Source organism: Pyxicephalus adspersus, chromosome 4 (genome assembly GCF_032062135.1).
Source record: "Pyxicephalus adspersus chromosome 4, UCB_Pads_2.0, whole genome shotgun sequence".
NCBI classification, from domain to species: Eukaryota; Metazoa; Chordata; class Amphibia; order Anura; family Pyxicephalidae; genus Pyxicephalus; species Pyxicephalus adspersus.
This window is the reverse complement of record NC_092861.1, coordinates 7,663,806-7,681,052: the sequence shown is the minus strand read 5'-3', so window position 1 is coordinate 7,681,052 and position 17,247 is coordinate 7,663,806. Positions and strand designations below refer to the sequence as shown.

Genomic DNA, 17,247 nt, shown 5'->3' with positions numbered 1-17,247 from the left:
TATAGTATAGGTTTTTTCTTTATTTTAAACATTAACATAGACACACATGTAGTTCTGCTTTATCCCAGCAGATGGAGCTGTAAGACTGTTGTACTTTGTGCTGCAATTTATTCTTGTACAGGAATGAGCACAATTTACAGGTTAAATGAAGAAGATCCCATAATTAGTGCAAATACACATGGATTGTAAAATGTCAGTAATGTATTTGATTGGGTAATATCTGGAGCCCAAGGGGTTTAAGTAGGTGAAAGCGATCGGCCGAAATATAAAACCACCTAAGCTCTTGACTTTTGATGGTGTCTTGATGGACTTCAATGGTGTCTTGCCGGTGGCACCAGATATTAGCAGCGGAGTCACATTGCTTCCCTTGGCTTGCCTTCTTCCTATGGTGTACCTTACTGTCATTTCTTACCAAAGTAATCACGCCTAGTTATACACATTGAAAATAAAATTATTCATCTGACCAAGCTGCCTTCTTTTTGCTCCATGATTCACTCCTGATGCTCACATGCCCATTGGAGGTCTTTTGACAGTGGACAGGGGTCATTGTGCACATTTATCATGAAGCCTGGTTTAAAGCTACATGACCTCATATGAAGCAAACTGCAATGCATTTTGTGTTCCGACACCTATCTCTCATGGCAGGCATAAAGGGTTTGGGTAACTTGTAGTAGATTAGCTACTAGTGCATACTGAGGACACCCACAAGGTCTGCCATGTAAGAGATGAGGAGTCCCATTCAAGGAATTGTCTTCAGCTGACCCAATAAAGTCCCTCAGATCCTTACACTTGGCCAGTTTTACCTACTTACAACATCAACTTAAAAAATATACTATTCACTCGTTGCCCAATACAACTCACATACATATGGTGAGGAGCTTCAGGGTATATATATGGCCGATTTAGATAAATTAAACTGTTTGCTTCTCTGGTCCTAGTAAGTTCTGTCCTTAATCCTGGAGGCTGAAGGCTCACTCTCTACTGTGGGTAGCTGCTGGATAAAATGGCTACATGCCGACAAAATCCTAAAACAGTACATGGGGTGTCCATCTGTTTTTGGGAACCCATTAGTGAGACACCCTGTCAAGAATAGAACTAATTTGTTTCTTGGACAAACAGACCTTTGGTTTGCTTAATGCTATGGACTTGTTGTGCAAAATATTAAATAAAATTACAGGACAAAACTGCTCGGACTGTTCCTTGGTGTCCCTGTCTCATACCACTCAGAAGACTAGAAGTCAGCTAAGAGCTGAAATTTTAAGCAGCATTATCCATAACTAGAAACAAAAATTGACCGAGTTCTACTTGAGGTTGAGGTCTCTGCTGACTTTGGCATATTTTTGGTAGACCTAAATCTAATCAAGTCTGTGTTTTCTGCCATCTTGAAACAAAATGGTGACATGACTACAAGTCCTTTGTCTTTGGCCAGTGTCAGCTGAAACACTGGAACCTCCTGGGATTTCAGATATACTTAGTGGATGAGTTGACAAGTACGTTAGCAGAAGCCAATGATCTCACAGTACAGCACACAGGATACAGAAAATAAGGTATTGTTTGGTGTCCCCTCCAAAATCTATTTATTGCATTTCAAATATTTAATTCTTAGTTTCACCAGATTTTTTATGATGGATAAGGCAGAGTGGTCGCCATCTTTAGCTTCCGTTGGGCGTTCCTCACCTCTTTTTGACATTGCTGCTCTCTCCGTAACTGTTTGTTCTGCTCCATCACCTTTTTTTTCTGGGTATGCAGATCCCGGAACTGATTGATAAGCTGTAGAAGTTCCTGCCTCAATGTCTGGTTCTCCTCTTTCACCCTCCTGCTCACATCTTGCAGGGCATTCCTGGCCTCCTCATTGGCTTTCTGAGACAGCTGGTTCAACTGGCGCTGCGAGTCCTGTTGACATTCCACCTTTTGTCGTAGGAAGGCGCTCTTCACCCTCAGAAGGGCCTCGGCATGCTTACCTCGGGAGGCCATTACCTCAGACTCCAAATGTTTAATAAGTGAAATCTGCTCTTTCTGAAGCTCCCTCATTGGTTCTAGCTCCTTCAGCTCTCTCCTCAAATTGGCCAGCTCTGTTTCCCTCTGGAGGAGTTGATCCCTCAACTTCTTCTCCTCTTGTTGAAAAGAGGCCTCAAGTTCCTCCTTCTGCCTCCTGATCTCCGCCAGCTCTCGTGTGTTTTGGTCGTTCAAGCTGATAATGGCATCCTGGCGCCGTTGGCTTCTTTTGCCCATGTACAATAAATATTCTTGACTCTCCACGCGGACTCTCTCAGCTTCCTCCTGGAGGAACTCATTCTCCCTACGTAGTTGCTCCAACCGCCTCCTCAGCCCATCCTGTTCTGCATTTAGGCGGTCATGTTCGTCATGTAGACGAGCTTCTCGCTCGGTAACCACAACTTCTTTCACGTCACCATCATCTTCCACCTGTTCCGGGGTCTTTTTCCCTGAAACTTTTGCAGCTTTGCCTTGTGACTTCTTCTTGGGTGGCATCTACGATACATACATGACAAAAGTTAGAGCGACATTTTTATGATGAGATATCCATTTTACAAAGTTCTAAACATTTTAACCAATGAGATTTGGGTGGCTTATAGAGCAAAATCTGGGATCAGGGTTATACCTGTCATTCTGGCTCTACTAGACGTGTAGCATATGCTCCTCCCAACATACTAATTCACAGACTAGTACAAAACAAAAGGAATCCACGTGGACATTCACCCATCAATATTTTTTTTTTGTTTGTTTTTAGAGGTTTCACACTACATGGAATCTCTCTGTTATGTATGCAGACGCTGATGAACGATTCTTGTATTAGTGTCTCAGGTTTAACCGACACCAATGATCTTTTTTGGCCACCTGAAAGGCTGCGTACATACGTTAGATTTTTGTCATTGGAATCCACCAGGAGGGATCCATGAACAAAGCCGGATGGCCTCTGTACATACGTCAGATTCTTATCTGTGATGAGCCCCGTGGCTCTTATCACCTGAGAATAATCTGACGTGTGTACATTAGGGTGCTATTCTTCCCAATGGCCAGCAGAGGTCATTCAGAGGTAAGAAGGATTCTTCTCACTGACCACCGCACTAATATACTTTGAGATGTGGATATAGTAATTATAGCCGGGGTTCCCTGAAGACCTGAAAGTTATTTCAAGGGTTCCACATGTTAAAAAGGTTAAGAAAGGCTGTTTGAGGGAAAATAAAAAGATAACCTTGCAGTTGGGTTTCATCCACATTGCAAGTGTGAAACGCATGTTTTGGCCTAGGATACCGGTAACAACTTCTAATGCTTTCAATGTTCCTCTGGAAGACAACACTTTTACCATCTCTCCGACCAGTGGTAGCCAACAGCTGGCTCCTGTGCAGGATTGGCTTCCTTACTAAGCTGACTTCTGGCCCCTATTGGCTGAGGGTCCGGGGTCCTTGTGCAGTGGCAAACTTTGCACCTCCATATCTCTGTCCGGTCTCCGATGCATGAGGTTGTGTGCCGACCCTGGGTATCCTCACTTACAATGCAGAACCTATATTCTTTCACTGGATGTGATGATGTCAATGTCAATGAAACCCAGGGGGTGCTGAGGGGAAGCAGATTTGGGGGAATGGTTACATAGAGAGAGGGAAATAAAAGTGCTTCCTAATGGTACCTCTTAGATTGTAAGCTCTCCGGGGCAGGGTCCTCTCCTCCTCCTGTGTCACTGTCTGTATCTGTCTGTCATTTGTAACCCCTATTTAATGTACAACGCTGCATAATATGTTGGCGCTATATAAATCCTGATTTATAATAATAATACCCTAGACAAAAGCAACCTTTTAACCCTTGCAATGCAGGGGAGGGAGGTAAAAATCCTGCAGCAAGGGTATTTTTTTATTTTTCCAGAGTTCAGCTTTAAATGTAACTGGAGAGACTTCTTTGTAAATGGAATTTTATGTTGTATGCGGATGCTGATGGGTGAATCTTGTTTGATAGTTAGGTGACCAAAAAAATGCTATCATTTAAAAGTCAATCCTTGTCTGAAAATGTACCCAACTGTATTCACCCATCAGCATCCTCATATAATGTCATGGAAAGATTCCAAAAAACAATCAATATTCACCTCTCAGCAAGATTTCCTTGTTAGCATTGACATACAGTAATAAGCAGAGATACCGTAATAACTAACAAGATTCACTTATCATACCAGAGGGATTCCAATAACAAACAAGATTCACCCTGTATTAAGTCATCAGCACTGGTCAAAAACTAGCAAGATTCATCCATCAGCTTTGACTCACATTATAATAGAGATCTACAATAAATGATAGAACTAACCCGTCACTTTAAGGTCAAACAAGATTCACCCAGCAGCATACAGTATATTAGAGATCCTCTAATAACAATCAAGATTCACCCTTCAGCAAAATTCACACATCTGAATTGGAAAAACAATATTAGTGATACTACAAGATTCACCAAGTAAAAGAAGATTTATCCATTAGCATCAACTTTCACATACAACATAACAGAGTGATAAGATTCACCCATCAGCACCCATTAAAGTAATAAAGATACCCCAATACCAAATAAGATTCACCCATCGGCACCCATTAGTGTAATAAAGATACCCCACGAACAAATAAGATTCACCCTTCACTAAGATTTACCCGTCATAAAAACTATAATGGAGATTCACCAAGTGAATAAAGATTCATCCATCAGCTTTCACATACATGATAGAGTGATCCCATTAACAACTAGGATTCACCCATCAGCTTTGGCATACAGTACTATATAGATATCCAATAACCTACAAGATTCACTCATCAGTATAAAGTATATTACAGGTACTCCAAACACTAAATAAGATTTTCCCATCAGTTTAAAGTGAAACAGGATTCACCTGTGAGCTTCTACTGGTATATACAACATGATAGAGAGATTCCAAAAACAAGCAAGATTCACCCATCAGTATAGACACACAGTATGATAGAGATTTCTCAGTAACGAACAATATTCACTCCAATCTGCTGGGTAGACAAACACCTGACCTCAAGCAAGACTCCCCCCCCCATCATCATTACACACAGGGTGAATCTTTTCAAAATAAAAGCTATAAAATACAGATGGATGAATGTCCAGCTCACATTCACTGGACTGCAGATATAACTCTGGGTGATCGGTCCCATGTGATAGGAATTGGGATATTACTAGCAGTGCAGCGGGATTACAGAGACCAAGGAGGTGACACTCCTAACTCTTCCCTGCCAGCAGAACTGATAGCAGGTGAATCTTCTGTTGGACACTAAGGGTTCTATTCCCCCTGTCAATTCACTGATTATTTTATGACCTAATAATTTCCTATTGTGACAGCTGTGCACTTTTGACGATTGGCCACTAGGTGGCAGAACGAGTCATTGTTTTTATAGGAACTGAAAGGAGAGAGATCCGACCAACTGTCAGTGAATCTCAGATGAATTGTCTGGGGGAATCATTTATACAGAGCCCTAGGTATCACATACACGTACAGGATTGCACTCGGGTGACAACGATCACTCTTGTATCTGTAGATGTGGCTAGGGTTGTCACCTGAACTGCAATGCTGATTTGAGCTACAAGCCCCCTCCTGTCCTCACCACCATGAAGGGATGGGAATCATTTACAGGACAATCTCTGTGCTATCACTACAGCTTGTAGAAGGCAGGATCAATAGTTAGGAAAGAGAGAGCAGACTGTAACAAACATAAATGACAGTGAGATGCTCTAAAACCAGAGTGATGCACTGAGATGAATCATTGTGTGCACTGGGGTGAATGTCATGTGTGTGGCAGACAGGGGCTGTATATGTTGATAAGGAGCGGTATGTAGCCTGTGATACTCACCTCTTGTCAGGAGGGATCACACCTGTGCGCTCAGCATGCGCACTGCAAGCTCTGTGTAGTCATCACTCTCACTGTTGCCTGGAAACCGAAAACAATTCAGATCGCCCCGCCCAGCTCCACCTCTCAATTCTGTCCTCCTTGCCCAACTTATTCATTTCCCACGTGACCACGCAAAATACTCCCCGCCCCGCCCCTCACCTCCCTGTCCCGCCCCGCCCCTCACCCTGACTCCTCCTCCTCCATACTGCTTCTCTTCAACCCAACTTCTTATACCTTTTACTCGACTCCTCCCAGTTTAGTCAGACTCTACTTTTACCCAACTAAAGCACAACTCCTCCTCCTCATCTACGCAACTCCGCCTCTACCACTGACTCCTTTTTTAAACAAACTCCTAAAACAGTGGCCCACAGAAAAATGTGGACATTATTTGCAAATTTTATGTTTTAATAATAATAAAACAAAAATAATAATATTCTAATAAATTTTTATATTCTGAATTACAATTTTCACCTTTATATTGCACTCAATTCACCCACTGTACTAGAGACGGAAAAACAGGAGAGGCGCAGCGTGATGTCAGTGTAGTATTTAGTTGTATGAGGCGACCATTGCCGCGCCGTACGTGTCAGTATTGCTTCCACCATTACAAGAGTCACCCCGCTCCGCCAATACCGATTCTCATCCGATTGTTTTATTTGTTTATTTCTCAGATTCTCTTTTAGGTAAGTATGACCTTGCCTGTGTATTTTCTATAACTGTTATATTTAATGACATCAAATAGTTTGATAACTTTCATTTCTTGTTTGGTTTTAGATTGGAATAAAATAAATCCATAATGAGTGAGAAAAAGCAAACCAATAGTTTGCATTTCTTAAGTAATACCAAAGATAATACAACTAATGATAATAGTAACAATAGTAATACTTCACTTACCTGTGAGCTGATCAATGAATCAGAACCGCCACAGTCCTTGTCAGCACCATTAGGAAGATCATTATTTTTCAAATATTCAATTTAAAAAAAACTCATATTGATGGTCCGCAGGATTTAAAATGATGAATTAAGGTGAGGTCCGTGAGGTCCGAAAGGTTGGCGACCTCCGCTCTAAAACATTGTCTCCAACTTTTTTGGTCCCGCAGACCACTAAAATGACCAGCTCCAAACCGAGCATGTGCGGGGATCCGGTTGTCACTCAAAGTGGGAGAAACCTCCCCCATAGTGACGTCATGATGCTAGATCTGAGCCTGCAATGGGAGAGTGGGTGGGTTGTGTCCCCGAACCTGGGATTTGTATGGGGGACATGGTCTGGGGCTCTGCGGCCTTCTCCTGACCCCGCTTAGGGGCGCCCCCGCCAGAGCCGTGGACCACCAAAATTTTTGGGTTGGCAACTGCTGCTCCGAAACACAACTCATCCACGCAACCCCTCCTCCTCCTCAGTATATCTGACTCCGCCCCCTGTAAATGACTCCTCCCCCCACACCCCAGCAGGATTCATTCCCCAATGTCTTCCATACACTGAGCGCTGCTTTTCACAAACTGATCGTTTTGATCGCTGATTCCATTCCCAATCTTATCATTGATCAATATTTAGGAAATGTTAATAAAATAATAAATATATAATGTATTGTATTTCATCACTTTTTGTGTTTCTGATATTATTTGATCAGTGATGGAAGCGGATGGAGTGCTTGTAGCCATCACAAGGATTAAATTCAGTTGAGTATAAGCAATCCCCAAAAATGCTACAGGTCTAAAGTGGTGAATCGGACATTCACCAAGAATCAACGTGTTTTTATTGGCAGTAAACGTTCCTCCATCAGGGAATGTTTGGTGAATGTCAGATTCACTGCTTTATAACTTTGTAACACCCGGAGGCTGCATTTGTTTTCCTTCTTCTGGTTTAGTGTCTCCAAACACAGGGTATACTTGTTGATCCTGCCAGAAAATCCAGCATCCTTGGCACTTTCTTTTAGATATATTCCATGAACTACTGAAACCTTTATCTGGATATGAAGGGGGAGGTGTTAGTATTACAAATCAGAAGAGCGGCCTAGGGTGACAACACTGCTTCTCAGTACAGAAAAAGAGCGTTGTCACCCCAGGACAGGAAGTACATTACAGACAGGATCAATAGGTGAAAAAGAGGAAAAAGCCTAAAAATACAAAATAGACACTCATCAGAGACAAGGTAAATAAAAATGATCCGCTATGACATCATAATCCTGCATTCTCATTGGCCAGCAGTGTCAGGTGACATGCTCTTCCATTGGCCAGCAGTGTCAGGTGACTTACTGTTCCTTGACAACCAGCGGGCATGTGTTATGGGCACACTAATACGCATGCTCAGGTATAAATCATGTATTTTAGCTGCAGAAAGACTCACTTTGTCACTCAACCTACAATGCATTGCGGGAGAGTTGACGCCATTATTCATTCCACCTGCTCAGAGCATACTGACCATATTTATGATAAATTATTATATTATGTGCACAATGATATTAGAGACGTATACAGCGCCTATACTATTCCTGCATTAATAATTTCCTCATTATTTATAAAAAGTGTTGTCGGTAAACAAAAAATCATTACAAATCTGAGCACACGTGAACGCGCTTTACTGTAAAATATCCTCAGAGCAGAGGGAGTGCACGCAAAGGTAACTACTGTGCATGCGCACATCTCTCTCCTGCCATCCCGTCAGTGTCGTCACTACGTCGCCATCTTACTACACCCTACATTGACGTTTAACTGGGTATACTAAGATGGCCGCCAAATAGAATTTGGTAAAAGCAGGAAGGGGGGCGGTGCTGCCTGATGGCGACGACAGAGGGCGCTGTATAGAGGAAGATCCGGTTGACGTGTCTCTACAGACCGGAAGAGACTTCACACATCCTGAAGATTGTGAGGGAATTACGGTGTGTGACAGGACCGGAGACCAGGAGGGAGGTAATATTCTCTGATATGAATGGGGGAGATACAGGGGAATGCACGGGGCTTCCCTGTCATATGTGTAGGAGCTGCCTGGAACAGTTCCCGGGCGGGTTAGTGCAGGTGAGGCTCAGACTGAACATAAGTGGAGCTGAATTTTAAACTTTATGTAGAAAATTCATAATTAGTAGTATGTCTGAGCTGTAACATAAAATGTGAACTCCTAGTATGGTGCAATAGGTAGAATTTACCCTGCACCCTCCTGTGTGTCAGATCACCTCAGGCTCTGAGGAGAGCGGTGACATCACTGCTGTGCTCCCTGACTGGAGGGAAAGCTGCACCTGAGGAGCCGCACTGCACCCATCCCCACATCACCGCCTCTTTAGACCTGGTATTTTTCTAAACTCTGCAACCCCACCCTCCATGACAACTTGCCATATCCCCTTTCTGATCACAATCTTATCAGCTCCAACCTATCGAACTCTTGCCCCTGTCTGCCATATCCCAGACCCAGCCAATGGCAGAGAGATATCCGTAACCTTGGGCAAAACCTATTCTCAAACTGCCTTAGGTCCCTAACCCCCATCCTCTCTAAAATCACATCTCCGGATAAAGCTGCCACTCAGTTCAACCACTCTCTTTCTTTGGCTTTAGATAAAGTTGCCCCTGCCAACCCCCAACCCTGGCACAACAACCACACCAAACCTTTACAAAAGTCTGTTCGTGCAGCTGAGTGCAAGTGGAGAAAATCTGGCCTTAGCGCTGACTTCATGGACTACAAAGCCAAGCTACAAAACTTTAACACTCTTTGTAGTTCTCTCCATTGGCTTCCATTTCACCTTAGAATCAAATTTAAGCTCCTGTGCTTTGCCTTCAAATCCCTACACAGTTACTGCCCACTTACATTTCTGACTTGGTAAGAAAATACTCCCCCTGCCGCTCTCTCCGCTCCTCCAATGACCTACTAATGACTTCCTCACTCATAACCTCATCACACGCGCGGCACAAGACTTCTCTAGAGCTGCTCCAACTCTCTGGAATGGTCTTCTTCCTCCTTTTCAGCTTGCTCCTACTTTCTGCTCATTTAAAAGACCGCTCAAAACCCATTTTTTAAAACTTGCCTACCCCATGTCTTTTGAAACCATCACTACTTCCCTTCACTACATATCTCCCCTCCTATTGTATGATACTTCCCACACCTCATAGATTGTAAGCTCTTCGGGGCACGGTCCTCTCCTCCTGTATCACTGTCTGTATTTGTCTGTCATTTGCAACCCCTATTTAACCCCCCAGCGTTATTCCCAGGTGTGACTGTGGGTGGATTTTCCAGGCAAAAATCGGTGTTCCTGAGTCACACTTGGGGTAGCTTTTAACTAAAGAAAAATCCACTTACCTTGTTCCGTCGCTGTCCCTGGCGTCCTGCAGGTACCCGCACGTACTTCCTCCTCCGATCTTCAGCCAGCGAATGCAACAACGATCTCTGGGGTTTCCCAGTGCCGTTTGTGCGGGCGGGAGGATCGGCGGGAAATTTAAATAATTTTCTATTGGATTTAATACAAAATAGCTGTATTGAGTCCCAATACAAAGAAATATTCATATAATAGATATTATATATGCTACTATACAGTTATATTACATGTTTAAATATTTTTTTTTTAACAGATTTTTGTGTTTTGTTCTTTAAAGTTTATTATTAAATTTGTTAAATTTATTAAATATCAGTGATGCCTAAGAATTATAGCCTACAATGAAAAATAAATTTCCATGCAAAAAATTGTACGCTTTTTGCATGGAAATTTGGACAGAATTAGGCCGCTAGGCAGGTTAATGTACAGCGCTGCGCAATATGTTGGCGCTATATAAATCCTGTTTATTAATAATAATGACCTCATCCTCTTCCATCATTACCTAATATTCACCCCAGGGAATGTGTCCCAAACGTTCATTTCATTGCTCTTACTGGACAGATCACCGCCCTGCTGGCAAGTTTTCCTGAGCTGCGCATGCATTGTGGTTTCCAGGAATTTCCATCTTGCACGTTTCCCTGGAAACCACAACACATGTGCAGCTCAGCAAATCTTGCCAGCAGGGTGGCGATCTGTCTGGTAAGAACAACCATAGCAGAGGAGACGTCACCTGGTCCTTTCTGTAATTACCACCTACCTGAATCAGTGGGACATTAGTTTCACTTTAAAGAGGCCCTGTCATCGGGGTGAAGTTTTTCAGTGATTGTGTTAATACAGTTCGCTATCATTGTATTCTATATCCCATCTGGAGGTGAGCTCACGGTTTGTGCAGAGGAGGGATATTGCCTGGGTGCGGTGCTGGGATTCCCCTTCTTCACATATAGGGCCTTGGGGTCGCTTACACAGGATTTATATAGCGCCAACATATTACGCAGCGCTGTACAATAAATAGGGATTATCATGAAGCGTTATTCTGGTTAGAGAGACAACAATCATCTCATTAACCCCATGCCTGAGCAGTGATGAGTCTCGCCATCCCCCTGATACCATTTAGAGGAGGAGCGGAGGGGATTATTATTATTACTACACAGTGTTTAAATAGCGCCGACATATTATGCAGCGCTGTACAATGTCCATAGTCATTTCACTAACTGTCCCACAAAGGGGTTCACACTCTAATGTCCCTACCATAGTCATATGTCATTAATACAGTCTAAGGTAAATTGGCTTCTCCACAAAATTTACCTAACGGCATGTTTTTGGAATGTGGGAGGAAAACAGTGCCTGGAGGAAACCCATACAAATATGGGGAGAACATGCAAATTCCATGAGTACTGGCTAGTATTCAAACCGGGGACCCAGCGCTGCAAAGGCCAGAGTGCTAACCACTGAGCCACCATTCTGCTGGGGGATGATTGATTTCTGACCCCATTTTTATATTTTGGGTCAGAGGAGAGTTCCAGGTGTCACAGAGATCATTCCTCACCTCCATCTATCGCTGTGTGCTATTAATGAGCATCAACATGAATATAATCCAAACCCGAAGCACTGTGCATCATGAACCCTTAAATGAAATCCTCATTTTTAGTTTTCTGTTTCCCTTTGCAGCTGCTCAGTGCTGCTGATCTCCAGGCAGCTTCTTCAGTCACTCCATGTACACATCAGCCCCATTAAAGGCTGCAGGGTGTTTCTCAAAGTACTGAGTAATGAAATATGTATTCACCAGTGCAAGCCCATAGGACAAGGTGACAACACGGAAGTACATGTGGAAGAAAGAGGTAGAATGTTGTCACCCTATATCAGGATCAGCGGGTGTTATTACCATGCTGCAGCAGACTCACTGGCATATTATAGGCTCATGGGGCTGGCAGAGGGATAGCAGCAATACTTTAGAGAGGACCTGTCACCAGAATTTTTACTGTACATGAAAGGGTAGACAACCCTTTTATATGAGGGAAAAAGGGAGCTGAGGAAGGTGATGCAGAGATCGATGGGTTACACACAATGAACTGATGTGGTGTTTCTGTCTCCCTGTAGGATGATTACAGACGTGCAGCTCGCCATATTCGCCAACATACTGGGGGTCTCCCTCTTCCTGCTGGTCGTCTTGTATCACTATGTGGCCGTCAATAACCCCAAGAAGCAGGAGTGAGCGGCTCGTGTCCGGATGCCAGAGTGGGTAAGATCCAGGTGTAGCTATAAATCTGGGAAGTTATGATAAGTCTGATCATTTTTTTGTTTATTTACATTTAACTTGGTTTATAAAAACACTGTATCACTGCTTTACATGCTCATTTTTTCACATACTGTCTCTTAAATAAATTACTGTAATTGCAGCATTCCTAAACTTTTCATCTTGCCAGAAGTGAGATCCTAACTTCTGTATAAGCCGCCAACTCTGCCTGCAGCTGCACTGAAATCCTTATCAGTGTTGTCAGCCGTGCTTAGTTCTCCCCAAAACGACAACAGAGCGCCTTCCTCTGTGTTATATAAAGTATAGGGGGTTATGGAGATGATGGTGATGCATTCCATAGTCTGTGGGGTAAAATTCCAGCAAGGCAACTTTAATATAAGGGATTTCTGTGCAACATTTTGTTGTCAGCCAAAAAGAAGTGAGGAGCTCAATGCAAGTGTGCATGTATTGGAGGAATATAATGCGTGCTATGTGATGTCACTGCTACACCGTCTGCAAAAAGCTTTGTCCAATCAGCAGGTAGCAGCATGGAACATTGAGGTGGATTAGGAAATTATAAGAGTTCTCTGTATAGCTGTGCAGTATGGATCAGATTTGAGCAGTGATTGAGCGGTTCACATTTATTCTCCTGGAATCCCCTTTTTATCTTATTCCATCACTTCAGCCCCCAAAAAACCTATTCAAATACAGACTTTCAGAAAGTCAGTGCTAAGAACCCCCCTCCACCCATGTGACCGCGCTCAGGTACTGGACACTGAATTGTGAATAATGGGGTAATGGATGAGTTATAATGTATGTCCCCATTGGGGAGATTTCTTCTTCTTGTTCTGTTTGACATCTATCGGGTAGACAGGATGTGGGGACAGATCATCAAACCTTGGGACCTAGAGAGCCATGCAGAATGTACTCTATACAAAGTTAGTTTGAAGGTTTTCATGTTGAACAGCCATCTCAGGAAATTATATTGTTCTTTCTATAGATTAGATCAGGGTGATGTCTCTGACCATTGTGCAGAGGGGCTGCAGGATAAATTTACTGTAATCACCAACACGTCCTCATCTCTCATCAACAAACACATCACATTAACTGAGCAGAGAGCAGGCTGTGCCGGATTTCATGGTTTCCCCGGCCATTGGCGGCCACCTTGCAGGCTCCATATCTCACTCCTTGTTACAACATGGCCAAGTCTATACATGCGTTGTTGGGCAGATCACTCCTCCAGTGCCCGAATTCACCTGACAGGTGCTGATACATTGATGCATTTATCAGTCTTTGGCCTTGTAAAATGAGAATCCTGCATGCATGACCTTCACATTGCATAGACCTGTGGGTGAGTGTAATGGATCTCTGTGTAGTTTGTGTTCTGGATGATTGCTGTTTACTTCTTAGACGTCAAATATCTAGAAATGAAGGAGATTTATCTTACAAAGTTGGTTGACATAATTCTGTATTTTCATTTTTTCAGGTCTGATGTTTGGCGGTTCTCCTGAGATCCCCGCCAGTATGAAGCGCACATTCCAGCGGCACTCCCCTGACTGTACATATGTTGTGTGATGGCCGGCCATTGTTACCTCGTTTAGATCTCTGATTTTGATATGTGGATGGAGGGAATAAAAATTTCCCAATGAGAAGGGATATGTTCTCTATACACTGACTCTTGTCTGCTTTGTAATTCCGTCACTGTTCAGACATAACAAACATGATATTGAGCAAATCGTGAAAACGCACATGAGTAAAGGTTACCGGAAAGGCATGAGCCAAATTTACCCCTAAACATCCCTTCATAGGTCATTTTTTTTTCTTTTCTCTTGAACATTTTTTTTACTCTATATAACACAGTCACCAGACTTGTACAGTTCATGCAGGGGGATTCATTTACTATTGACACCCCCAGACTACATTTCCCAAGAACTCTTACCATACACACAAGGTGATGACTGGAAAAGCATTCAGTTTACACACATTTAGGGGGGACAAGAATAAGCAGCGTTCTGTAGTCCAGCAAGCTGGTCAGAAAACACTGGTTTATATTTGAGTATATAGCAGGTGTACTGTGTTGTAAGACCAAACAGGGGTCGTGACATGCTGAATTTGTGACAGGTCAGCAGGATAAAACACAGGGAATTGGAAAATTGTATTGCTGAGATGTATAAGTGCTGAATGTTTGAGCTCATACTACACCAAAGCCATCTGTTGATCTAGACATGGCTGAATCATATGGCTGTTCATCATAACTATAGTAATAGTGTTTTGTTTTTATTTATAGCACTAGTCCCACTTTTTTTTTTTTTTAGAATGCATGTTTAACCTAAAATGTTTATCATGCTGGAGTAAAAGTTTTTAAACCATCTTGGTTAGGCTGTGTGCATCACCTTAGGGTAGATTTGTCTCACTTTCTCCTGGTGACCACTGACACCCAGGCTGAATGTGAAGGGAAATACAAACTTTTAGCTAGTGCAGTAATGGATTTAATGTACAGCGCTGCATAATATGTTGGCGCTATATAAATCCTGTTTACTAATTATATTAATGGATGACCAATCTTCTAATGGGGTCATTTCTGTTCTGTTGACAACGAAGAGGAAATTTCCAGACATTTATTTTATCACTTCCTGGGACGGGCACCACTGACAGAAGTAAAAGGTCAATGACTCTCACTGCTTGCTGCTTCGCTGTGCATGTGTAGAGAACCCTACAGGCTGCTATAGGACTGTTCCTTGCAAACCAAAACGTTCCATAGAAATTGCATATACAAGCTGCAGTTGCAAAATCAAAGCCACCATAAGGTTCATGTTGGGATGGACCCATCTTCAAGAAGTCAGATCTTATGGAGCTATGGTTTGGTTAAAGATACCAGGGGGGGTAAAACAGGGTATGCATAATTTGAGAAGTGGTGGGCAATTAGCTGATCCTGTTCCTTGGTTTGCCCTGTACTGGAATATAACAGGTCAACGCAGTGTTCTCCCCGGCCCCTTTTTTCTGGGCGGACCACCCAGCACTCTTTAGTAACCACTGGGCTGTTTTGGGGTGGAAAGTTGGGTCACTACAGGGGTTTGCAACCTGCCTACAGTTTCTACCTAAAAGTTCTGGGCTGAACACTGCAACGTTCAGTTATTTTAGCACTAATGTCCTGAAGAGTTGAACCGTTAATAACCCCCCCAAGTATTCCCGAGTGTGACTCGGGGTGGATTTTACATGCTTAAAGTGGTAACCCCGAGTCAGGGTCGCTAAACACATTAAAAAAAACGCCTTGTTCCATTGGCGTCCTGCTGGTCCTTGGACACGTCGTTTTCCTTCGATCTTCAGCCGGCGACTGCAGAGACGTTCTCTGAGGTTTCCTGGTGACGTCTGTGCATGCGTTTGGGCGGGCAGGAGGAGCGGCTATGGAGTGTCAACTTCCTCACATTCAATATGGCAGCTCCCAGCAGTCTCAGGGCTCTTACAGGTAAATAACATGCAAATATATTTTTGCTGAATGCCCATAAAATCCTAAAGGGAGATTTTTTGGCTGAATGGTGATTGGTTGAATGCAACCTGTACATTTCTTTGGTCCAATGATGAAATCCAAACCTTGTCATGTGCTGGAGGGGGGACCGTGTACCCTCTGACCAAGATGGAGCTTAGCCATAGTTTATAGCAGATGGAGGAACAGAGCAACAGAAAGGTATCGGTGGGGAAAGAGAACCCGTCACTTTTCTCTGAGTAGGCCAAACAATAGATTCCCTCTAAGCTGCACAAAAGGCAGGAGGAGCACTGAGAATATCTTAATGCTGGAGTCGTTGAGCTATAAAAAGTCTACAGGATGATAGAGACCCTGCACTGATATCCAAAATTGAAATAACACTGTTGGATATAGCAATCCATTAACATCTTCCCAGCATCGGCTGAAATGGCCATTTAACAATGTCAGTGCCAGAATAAGCTGACAAAATGTGACACCAGGTGAGATTACAATATATGACTGGAGTATGACATGACCCCACAGTGACCATAAAACACACAGAGGGCATTGGGGAGGGAAGGGTGTAGGAAAGGAATATAAACACTGTGGGGCACTATTGGTCCATTTCTCATTGTAGGGGTTCAGCCCACCACGTAGCACCAAATCTGCAGATCCACATGCGGACCCCCATCAGCCTTCTGCGCAGAAGGACAGAACGCTCTGATAAGGAGACAGACGAGCGGCGTCCGGTGACACAACGGGGAAACTCTGAAAAAAGACAGAATATTCAGATACAAGAAATCTCTCATACAGATCACTCATTTTGCTGCTTTGATTTCTCTACACATCTGAATGAAAAGCTGTGATTGGGGCAAACTTTAACCCTGTTGGAGATTTAATCTCCTAGTGATAGGAACCCTATGAGTGCTCATTTACTATTACTACAAGGGTGATTTATGAAGTAGCATTGTAATTGTGCTTTGTTTTAAAGCAGCATTATCTTAATTCTCTAGAAAAACTACTTTATATACTCAAATATAAACCTACTTTTAAAAAACTGCATTGACTCATTCTAAACAGTAATCAACAAAAAAGCAAATAAAATAATGTAAATAAATACATCTATAAAGTGTTATTATTTAAATGTATTTAATTTAAAAGGGGGGGGTTTTTTTTTTTTTTAAATTGTCTTAATTTAATCCCCCTATTTTAACAGGTTAAAATATAGTTAGTACCTTTAAATTGGTTATGATGGGTTACTTGCGCCTAAATTATATTTTTATGTGTTACTGTTGGCCACCAGTAGGTGACACTGTGTCCTCATAAAAAGTGTGTAACAGGTTTACAGAGTGCATTCCA

General features: G+C 42.7%; 2 protein-coding genes across 3 annotated transcripts; one reads left to right on the top strand and one right to left on the bottom strand.

Moving 5' to 3' along the window:
* On the bottom strand, nucleotides 1-5,990 carry LOC140328025 (coiled-coil domain-containing protein 166-like). The gene is made up of 2 exons (XM_072407320.1): nucleotides 5,859-5,990; nucleotides 1-2,490 (listed from the first exon to the last, which is right to left on the bottom strand). The coding sequence occupies exon 2, from the start codon at nucleotides 2,488-2,490 to the stop codon at nucleotides 1,621-1,623; it is 870 nt and encodes a 289-aa protein (XP_072263421.1). The 5' UTR covers nucleotides 5,859-5,990; the 3' UTR covers nucleotides 1-1,620.
* A 2,808-nt stretch (nucleotides 5,991-8,798) lies between these two features.
* On the top strand, nucleotides 8,799-14,094 carry OST4 (oligosaccharyltransferase complex subunit 4, non-catalytic). 2 transcript variants are annotated; one of them, XM_072407319.1, is made up of 3 exons: nucleotides 8,799-8,804; nucleotides 12,290-12,427; nucleotides 13,912-14,094. In XM_072407319.1, the coding sequence occupies exon 2, from the start codon at nucleotides 12,291-12,293 to the stop codon at nucleotides 12,402-12,404; it is 114 nt and encodes a 37-aa protein (XP_072263420.1). In that variant the 5' UTR covers nucleotides 8,799-8,804; nucleotide 12,290; the 3' UTR covers nucleotides 12,405-12,427; nucleotides 13,912-14,094. The 2 variants fall into 2 exon arrangements, with proteins under 2 accessions (XP_072263420.1, XP_072263419.1); XM_072407318.1 differs by having other exon boundaries at nucleotides 12,290-12,431.
* The last annotated feature ends 3,153 nt before the right edge of the window (nucleotides 14,095-17,247 follow it).